At 41.0% G+C, this 10641-nt stretch overlaps 1 protein-coding gene across 3 annotated transcripts in view; it reads left to right on the forward strand.

Annotated features, from left to right (window-relative positions):
- The window catches only part of Mdr49 (Multi drug resistance 49), a 32130-nt gene extending 23886 nt beyond the window's left edge, over positions 1-8244 (forward strand). For 2 of the 3 annotated variants that reach the window (XM_074098393.1, XM_074098394.1), the window contains exons 20-26: positions 47-118; positions 1260-1422; positions 2080-2274; positions 2765-2974; positions 3717-3863; positions 4299-4407; positions 6367-8243. In XM_074098393.1, the coding sequence (XP_073954494.1) occupies positions 47-118; positions 1260-1422; positions 2080-2274; positions 2765-2974; positions 3717-3863; positions 4299-4407; positions 6367-6500 (1030 nt within the window). In that variant the 3' untranslated portion in view covers positions 6501-8243. Of the gene's footprint in view, positions 1-46; positions 119-1259; positions 1423-2079; positions 2275-2764; positions 2975-3716; positions 3864-4298; positions 4408-6366 lie in introns of all 3 variants that reach the window. The other variant, XM_074098392.1, reaches the window with a different exon arrangement.
- The last annotated feature ends 2397 nt before the right edge of the window (positions 8245-10641 follow it).

Below are 10641 nucleotides of genomic sequence, written 5' to 3' on the forward strand. Positions count from 1 at the left end.
AGGTTGGGTTATGAAACTTATGATGTATAATGTCTTATTGTAACAGGTACGCAGTGTCTTTGTGGTACGGAGGTAATCTAGTCGCTAACAAGGAGGTGGAGTACAAGAATGTTATCAAGTGAGTTATAAAAAAAATGTCTACAAAGTACCTACTTATTTGATAATTGGGCTCAAGATTGCAACTTTCCCAAAATGTTCGGTTTCTCAAAAGATGTGCATGTATATGTCGGCGGCCGATCGTAAAATCCGCCAGATCACGAAATTCCTAGGCATATCGTGAAACGCCGCCATTTCATGATATGCCTAAACGTTGGCCAGGCATATCACGATGTGCCTGAGAAATAATACGGCAGATCGATTAGAGCAACGCATTCGACGATATTCCTAGCTCTATACCGGGCACATCGTAAAATAGTTTCTTTTTTGGCCACTGGTGGCGCTGTGTATGCAATGGCGGCCGTGACCAGCTGACCGGTCGTGTTTGTTTAGCGCGTGAAAAATGTCGGCGTCGCAACAAAATGATCCTTAACCGAAACTAGTGATTGAATTCAAAATATAAGTGCAAAAGAAGCTTTTGAACATCAGCTCCGTTCTTTTTATGTGAATCAAACGGATTCTGTGCACAATATGAAAGAACCATGGACGTCTGCCCGTATTTTAGAGGTTAGTATTTTGTTGATAAATGAAGTATTCACTAGTTGTTATTTATTTATATAGAAAAATATAGAAAAATTTAGGTACGACGAGCGAAGCGAGGAGTGGTTAGTATTAATTGTGATCACGACGCACGAGCCGAGCGAGCGAAGCGAGCGTGCCGCGGCAGCGGCCGGCGAAGTGCCAGAACCGATATGGCGGCGTTTCATGATATGCCTAGGAATTTCATGATCTGCCTAAACTGGCCAAATCATGAAATGGCGGCGCTTCATGATATGCCAAGGAATTTCATGATCTGCCTAAACGTCACTAGGCAAATCGCTAAACGGTGAGTTTTGAACGATATCGCGGATGTCCCTTAGCCAATTCATGAAATGGCGGCATTTCACGATATGCCTAGGAATTTCGTGATCTGGCGGATTTTACGATCGGCCGCCGACATATATACTATTTCGTTTGCTATGTGTGTTTACTGTTTACATGTGTATTTATTTTTTTGCCAACCATACTTAACACGGATAATGATAACGATGCTTGCCCGCCCATATCCAACAGTGGATGTCCTTCGGCTGATATGATGATGGTGATTGATACTTTGGTGTCAGGGTCTCGGAGGCGCTGGTGTTCGGCGCGTGGATGATGGGCCAAGCGCTGGCGTTCGCGCCCAACTTCGGCGCGGCCGTGTCCGCCGCCGGCCGGGTCTTCATGCAACTCGAGCGCAAGCCGCTCATCGAAAGCACGCATGCGCCCGCCGTGCAAGAAAACTACGTGAGTGTTTTTATTTTATACTGATGATTTAAGCGCAAAACACTCGCAGGATGGGTGCGGGGCGGGTCGGGAGTGCGGCGGGCTCATCCTCATCAATCAGAAGACGTCCACTGCTGAACAAAGGCCTCCCCCTTAGAACGCCACAATGAACGGCAACTCGCCACTTGCATCCACCCGCAATTCTCACGATGTCGTCAGTCCACCTAGTGGGAGGCCTGCCAACGCTTCGTCTTCCGGTTCGCCACTCTAGAACTTTTCTACCCCAACGGTATCTGTTCTTCGAGCGATGTGGCCCGCCCATTGCCACTTCAACTTGCATATTTTTACAGCTATGTCGATGAATTTCCGTATTCCGGATTCTATCGCGTAAAGAAACTCCAAGCATTACTCTCTCCGCGGCGGGCTCATTGGCAGGTAAATAGACCTGCCGCACTCCCGACGACCCGACCCGCTCTCGACCTGCTGCCGTCCCGTGTATATTTTGCGCTTCAGGTTAACAAATTACAATAGCCAATCCGGAACTACGGTCCAAGTCCTCTCGTTGTGAGAGGAGGCCTTTGCCCTGCAGTGCAGTGGGACGTACATAGGCTGAGATTATGATGATGGCCTCATTATGAATACGAATGCTACTTAATTCCAATTCCATTCACGAAACAGGTCGCCAAAGGCAAACTCCAATACAAGAACGTGAAATTCCGCTACCCGACGCGGCAGGAAGTGGAAGTACTCCGGGGGTTGTCCCTGGAGATCCCGGACGGGAAACGGGTCGCGCTGGTCGGCCCCAGCGGCTGCGGGAAGTCGACCCTCATACAGCTGCTGCAGCGGCTTTATGACCCCGAGGATGGCATGGTGGTAAGTGCGAAACACAAGGGTTCACTCGTATAACCGAAAAAAAAGCTGACGTGCAGACGTGCATTGATTTATTGATCAGTAAAATTTTTAGTGTAGCTTGTTACTTATTAAAATTATTATTTTATGGGGTACAAACCGTGCAAATTCACTAAAAGGGACTTGTGACAGTGGCTACATTGATTTTACATAGCCCCATTTTAGTGGTTACATATGCCCCAACGGAAGACTATACCAGCCATAAGATCGGCACTATGCTGAGTTGGGACTCTTGGGACAATTTGTTCCTATCCTCCAAAACCCCAACGTCCTAACTGATTGGTATAAGTAAGTTTCAAATTCTAAAAATCCTTATTTGACGTGGATCTTACGAGGCTAGGACTCATTTTTTCTGCCTCTTATAATGTCACCAATAAATGTTGTCTTTCTTTCAAAACCTTTCTGTTTCTCTCATTATTTCTATGCGATCATACATTCACTATTTCTCCCCCAGTACATGGACGACTACAGCATAACGGGCGACCTGCGACTCACCACACTCCGGCGCAACCTGGGCATCGTGTCCCAGGAGCCAGTTCTCTTCGACCGGACCATAGCCGAGAATATCGCGTACGGGGATAACACCCGGACGGTGCCCATCGAGCAAATCGTGACGGCAGCCAAAGAAGCTAATGTACATTCGTTCATCGCTGCTTTGCCGAAGGTCAGTTTTTTTTTGTTAGCCTGTTAAAGTGTCCCACTGCTGGGCAAAGGCCTCTCCTTTTTTTCTGTCATTCGTCCCCATCGAGAGCATGCTCCTGCCACTACTTGATATGCGTCCAAGACGTTCCGCCAGCTTCTCTTCAGTCTGCCTGTTTCGATGGCCATCCCATGATGGAACTCAATGGGAAGGTCAGTTTAGTCTTGCTTATTTCTGATGAGCCCGTGTTCGCGGCGAGCGAAACTGCTTTTATTGACGTAGGAAACAGGGTGGAAAACACGCAAGTGAGCAAGTGAGGTGAATCAACTGATGGTAACTAAGCAAGCACCACCAAAAATTGCCACTGCAGCGGTTGGGGACCATGCTATCTATTACCCCTGTAAAATACGAGGCGTTATTGTCTAATACACTTGGAATCACAATCGCTTTCACCTCTTCTTTCCATCACTCGGTAGAACAAGAGGGTAGAAAGAGATGGTGAATGCGATCGCGAACGTCAGCGCGTTAGACCCGTCCGTACCCGTCACTGCCGTTTCCATGCCTCGATATCGACGGGGATCTTACTCAACTTCGTATATGAAAATTTATGAAAATGGAATATTATTATCTACTTTACGACGTGTACGACTCTACTGTCAAAGTAATAAGAGAGTGTTTTGTTTAGATCACTTTGAGCACGACAACTGCTCATCTCCTTCTGCTGCTGACTGTACTAATACTAAATCTACTTTTATTGTTTGTGCAGGGCTACGAGACGCGTATAGGCGCGCGCGCGTCACAGCTATCGGGCGGACAGAAGCAGCGCATAGCCATCGCGCGCGCGCTCGTGCGCAACCCGCGCGTGCTGCTGTTGGACGAAGCGACCTCCGCGCTCGACACGCACAGCGAAAAGGTCAGTACAGTACCTCTAGTGAGGTAAATCGGCAGTCTAGCCCTTTCATTTATGCAAAGTCATACACAAAATTTACCCAGTGTGTCAGGTTCAGTATATATCTGCTCCGTACACAGACCTGATCTATATCGATCTGTGGCTCCGTGAACATTTTTTTGTAATATATGATAGGGGGCCATCGAGCAGGCGGGTCACGTGATGGATAGCAATCACCACCGCCCATGAACATCCATAACTTAAGCTGAATTACGGGTGTGTTGCAGGAGTGCGAGGGGCTATAGGGGTGGTGTAGGGGTTATAGCACGCAGCACGGATTGCTGAGGACCTGAGTTCGTTTCCTAGCGCTGGTCTCTATTTCTGGTTTCTCTGTGCATCCATGTCTCAGATTGTGTTTTCGATATGGTCTGACTGAACTTGTAACCCCCCTTTCTGCAGGTGGTGCAAGAAGCCCTGGACCGCGCCAGCGAGGGCCGCACCTGTCTCATCATCGCGCATCGGCTCGCGACCATCCAAAACGCGGATATGATTGTGGTCATTGATAAAGGTTAGTTTCCACCATGCTTTCAGGACACATATTTTACGAACTAACAAACTACTTACAATTAGGTAGGTACTTGGCTCACGACCTTATGATAGCTACATCTATGCAACAAATCATCATTAGAACAACACAATCGTTCACCATTATTATTATTATTATTATTATAGCCTTATATCAGAAACCGTTCATCATGCTATAGGTAAAAAACCTTAAGAAGATGACCTGTTGTACGTAGTAGTAACGTGTCCGTATAGGTACAGTACCCGGTGATAAAGATTGCACATCGGTCTTCGGATAAGTGACGTTTTATATCAAACTAGACTAGCGACCCGCCCCGGCTTCGCACGGGCAAAGTAAAAAAAAAAACGGCCAAGTGCGAGTCGGACTCTCATATAAAGGGTTCCGTACCTATACTAAATAAGACATTAGCATAAAACAGCAAAAAAAAAACAGGTTTGCTGTATGGGAGCCCACCATAAATATTTATTTTATTTGAAATTAATTATTTATGTTTAAAGTAAGTACATTTATACAAATAAATATTCCGTGAATATTTCAAGCAACTAAGTACCTGTTGCCGTTATTAATATCGAGCAAAAAAAACACGTTTGTTGTACCTATGGGAGCCCCCCTTAAACATTTATTTTGTTCTGTTTTTAGTATTAGTTGTTATAGCGGCAATAGAAATACACATTCAACTGTCTAGCTATCAAGATTCATGAGATACTGCCTCTTAGTGACAGACAGACAGACGGACAGTGGAGTCTTAGTAATAGGGTCCCGTTTTTATTACCCTTTGGGCACAGATCTCTAAAAAGGTCTCTAATCAAGGGCACTTCACACACATTTTTCAGCTCAATTTCCCAAAATCAACACCCGACACGCACGAAGCCGGGGCGCGTCAACGTAGAGTAAATGCCTTTTTTAGTTAGATTGATATTTTTAATTTCGTAATATCTTTTGAATGAAATGTCCGATTTGAATAATTCAAAAAGTAATCTACAGGTATTGAAACCGTCTTGAATATGAAATTATTTATTTGGATAAGGATTAATACAAAGGTATGAATAACATGGTCTGATTTTAATCGTCATTTCTGTCAACTTTTAAAATGTAAAAAAGTAGTTATAGTGACATAACTACAATAGTTGAACATATAGTATCGCTAAGTTTTTTGTAGATCTTGATGTATTCTTTAATATCGTAAAACATTTTTTGTTCTATAATCAATAGTTTCTACAGCGCATGCGATGAAAGATGTTTTATGGCAGCTTTTTTTACACTTTGAGTTACATTATTGTAGTTTTAGTACGGAACCCTATTTTTTCTATTAATAAATATAGCCTATGGCATTTTGGAATAATTTAGCATTCTAATAGTGAAAGAATTTTTCAAATCGGTCCAGTAGTTTTTGAGTAAATTCGTAACAAACGTAAAAATAGTATAGATTAGTATAGATAAATACTGCACCTTTATGGACTTAATTAGTTTACGTAAATTTCGAATATCTATAGAGAGCTGTTGCAATTGGAACTACTAGAAAAAGGATAGTGCCCTCTTTTTCCTAAAGATGCCATCGTACAATTTAAAGTTTTAGGCGGTTTCAACAACTCTTTATTATATATTTTCATCTAGAAATACGTCCGTACCTACTCTATTGCACCTGTACAACGACTGACAATCGTCACATAAGTAGTGTGTGACAACGATCTACGAACCCGAAATTAGCCGAGACTCTTTCCAAAGACCGATGTCCCATATCAATTCTGTGCACTACAACATATACAACAGACCATCTTCTTAAGTTTTTTACCTATACCAGAAGTTACACTAACGAACGAAAAAATCTGAGGATGAACTCTAGTTGAGTTCGAAACGGTCAGTCCGTCTGTACTGGCCCTTAGACATTCGGCGTGAGGTGCGTTGGTGGAATTATAACTGTATTTATTGTTTGTTCCTTAGGCGTGGTAGCCGAGACAGGAACACACAAGGAGCTCATAAAGCTGAAAGGCATCTACGCCAGGCTGTACGAACTACAGTGTGGCTTCGTCGAAGAAAGCGACGAGAACTTACAGGCTGAAGAACACGAGTCGTAGTGGCAGTATCCAACAAGATTATATGTGGAAATGGATAGACTAGCTATTACCCGCGACTTCGTCTGGAAGTTTCGTTTGTTGCTATCTTTATCCCTATCTAACATTAGCACCTACTTATTCCCTATCTAACATGAGTATTATAAAAGCCTTACAAAATCCTTGTCCAACCTAATTTATAAATGCTAAAGTAAATAACTATCTATCTGTTAGCTCTTCGCACTTAAACCGCTCAACTGATTAAGACGAAATTTGGTATGGATATAGTGGTTTATGGTCAAACCCCTCGGAAGGCCACAGGATACTTTTTATCCCGGAAAAATATAAAGTTCCTGCGCAGAAGGAGTGGCGGACAGCAGCCACTACCCTATAAATACCAGGGAATAGACGAAAGAAGTTGGAAAGACTCTCCAGTAGACGCCAGTGTATACAGTCAGCAACAAAAATATACATACGTTTGAAGTGCCAAAAATATGTATACAGGACTTTATTGCCTGAACATTAAGGCCGTGTATACTTATTTTTGCACTTTGGCTGTATTCATATCTTTGTTGCTGACTGTACAGCGGGGCGGGCAACGAAGCGTTGACCAGAGACTTTATTCTCTAAAACACTTGGTACCACAACCACTTCTTTCTGCCACACGGCATAAGATGAGGGTAGGCCAGAAATTAATGGATTTAGACGCTATAGCCGCACAGTGGTTATCTCGCAGCACATGTAATGAACAGAGAAAAAGCGTCGTGGAATGTGATAAGCTTCTCACCAGTAGTGTAATGTTTTTGTACTCGTGATCGTATTTGAGCATTTCTAGAAAAGTTTGTACTTACATTTGATTTGCGACTCTGATTTTGATAAAAATTTGCAGGTATGTAGAGTGAACGATACTGAGTCGTAATAACATAGTCTCTCAAAATGTCCCAATTGGTTTGTATGGAAATTTCCTTTTTTGTTACCAAAACTCTATGGATTTGCGGTAAAAAAAGGAACTTTCCATACAAATTAATTGGGACATTTCGGGAGACTATGTTATTTAAACTCAGTATCGTTCACTCTATCTACCTGCAAATTTTTGCCCAAATCGGAGTCGCAAATCAAATGTACAAACTTTTTTAGAAATGCTCATTTACCTACCATCTCTATCTATCCTCATCTTACTAAAGAAGAGGTGAAAACGATAGTGATTCAGAGTTCGTTAGATAATAAGCCCTCTGGTATAAATTCAGTATGAGAGTCCTTCTAACCTCTTGCTTCTATCTATATAGTTCCAAGTGAATACGGCCGTAAATGTAACTGTAAAAAAACACGCAACGCTACCTATAATTTGGTAACCAAATATTTCGTTGCTGTACAATCTTTTTAATCAACAACCATTTTCCTTAATACTTTTACCAGGTACTCACCTGTACTTAAAAAGCTAAAGTAAACTTTATTTTAGTGGCATATAGCTCATTTGAGGTACAAAGTTTGCCAGGGATTGACATAATAAGGGTAATCTGTAATCATTAATTTACCGGTTCCTTAGCCTTGGCCAGAAACTGAAAGTGCCAAAAAACGAAAGGTTCGTCAACTGGTTTTAAATTTTGATCCTACAATGCGAAAAATTGTAAGTCTGATCGTTTGTTGCCTCTTCACGTCTAAACTGCTGTACCGATTTAGATGAAACTCAGTAAGTATACAGATATTTTGAATCCCGGGGAAGACCATAGGGTAGTTGGACGCTGTTATGCAATAGTGTGTCAACCCTGATTAATTCTGCAATACAATTTCAACCCTTAGAAAATAATTTTAGTTGACAATTGAATATTGTATTGCAAAATGACAGTGGGTTGACTCAGTATTGCTAATAAATAATAATAAATAAAATCGTTTGATTCAGATCACCAAGAATCCATAGTTTTGTTAGCATACAATGTCATTCTATAACTATGTTAGTAATGTTTGCAAAACAGCGTCCAGTTTTCATCCCGGAAAATTGCATAGGTAGTACCCGCGGGAAAGCGTTAAACGAATTCTACGCGGACGGAGTCGCTGGCAGCAACTAGTAAATAATGAAGACACTTTATTTTAGTAGCAAAAGTATTTGAACTGGGAAACAGTCTAGAAATATTTCAACACGCTCGTGCTTATACTTTTGTCAATAAATTCGCGTATTCGAGTAGGTACTCGATTCTTTTTTAATTTCGACTGTTAAGACTTATGCTGTAGACAATACATACATAGCGATTTACAATGTAGGACGTAGTTCTGCAAACAGGAACCAACCCACACCTCCCCCCAAAGTTGAAAAAAGTATATGCAACAAGTTACTGAAATGCACTCTATCGAGTTGATAGAAGGTGCATTTTAGTAACTTGTTGCATACTTATCTAAACTTTGGGGGCAGGTGTGGGTTGGTTCCTGTTTGCAGAACTACGTCCCATATTCAAGAAAACGCTTCTTCGCTAGTGATCCTTAAGTATTAAATTGCCTTATCTAAGTTCAATAGAAGTGGTCCGAAAATAGTCTCTACCTATCTAATTTTGTACAATAACCTTTTTCATAAAATAACCTTTTTATTTACGTAGTCATTTCTGTATAACTTATCCACCGAAAAATTATTGGCACTTTACGAGTACAACCAAGTTACCTATTAGAATGAAATAATCCGTCATTTCTGAACCAAAGAAAGGTTAGTACGATTACGACACACTGACTTGCATCACTAATACGTTAAGCGCCATCTATTGTGCCTTTATAAAACTACGCGAGTGCCACAATGTGACCTAATAAATAGTGTATAGGTTCCACGTAACATTTATTAATACTTACCCCTAATTTAAGTTATTTTAGACTTGATAGAGTCATAATATAGGCGAGGGGGACGAGTGGGCCGTGCCCACCCCAGTATGATCTAGTGCCCACCACATGATGTTGGGCTACCGATTCGAAATTCTATAATAAAAAAACCAGGACAGACCCCCCCCCCTCCCCCCTGAAAAATAACCCTAAATACGCCAATGGATAGAGTCTTTAGTCATTTTAATAACCTTCAAGTTGCAACCTTTTTATTCTTAGGTCACTCGCTATCACGCGAGACTAAACAAAAGCAAGGCATTTTGAGTCTTCAAGTAATTGTCCATTTTGGAATGATATAAGAAGAATGAACCTCGTGTCCCATTAATAACATAATAATATCATAACTTAACCCTGTCTGTCCCTTACGTAAGTTCGAATGCACTAAAAGCTAAATGAAGACGATTTGTTATTGAACCCACTAGAACCAGAAATACACAGAGTAGGAGCTTGCGTGCTCAAATTTTTGAGCTATTCATGCGAGTCGTTATTTCTACTAATTCCTGTATATTTTCCTAAAGTAGCTATTATCAAAAAATATTGTGTTCCTATTCCAACCTACCCGACATTCCTTGTACCATTCCCTTTAAGTACCTTTTTTTAATTATCTGTAGAATTTCTAACCAATTGCTCCAAAGCACCGCAAAAATTATTTGACTAGGTAGGTATATCGTGTGTGCTTTAATGGTATTGTTTCGTTTTTAATGTAATGATAGATTTTGATTGCAAGTTACCACTAAATAATTAAAATATAAATAATTGATTTGAACAAATTATAACACCATTTATTGCAACAAGCTCTGATTAATCGGCTTGACGACTTGTGGCTCTGTTTATATATTTTTTTTCTAAATTGTATTAAACTAGCGCTGTCCTAAAAAATTAGCCGAAAATGTATAAAATTGTTTACCTACTAGAGTTCTTGCTTACTTAACCAGTGTTTTATATAGCTTTTCATAACGTGTATACTTAGATATTAATGTATGGATATGTTTTATAAATTGTAAATAACGTGTATTTTGATGTACGGATCCGTCAATACCTTAGGTTTCATTCTGTCAACATTACATTTTGTTTGTTTTGTACAATTTCAGTTCTATAGTTTATACGATTTTAGGATTATTCGCGGCAGTTCCTTTGTTTGTCCCTTCGATGATCCTTCTTTTTTGTTTCTTCCTTCTTTTGATGGTCCTTTTGCGTTTCTTTTTTGCTCTAGTTCCTTCACTTGACTTGAAGGAAGAACTGCGTTTAATTTCTCGCCTTTGTTCCTTTGCACGAACTGAAGATAAAAAGTTGTTAATGCGAAAGG

The sequence above is a fragment of the Choristoneura fumiferana genome, chromosome 15 (assembly GCF_025370935.1).
Source record: "Choristoneura fumiferana chromosome 15, NRCan_CFum_1, whole genome shotgun sequence".
Lineage (NCBI taxonomy): Eukaryota > Metazoa > Arthropoda > Insecta > Lepidoptera > Tortricidae > Choristoneura > Choristoneura fumiferana.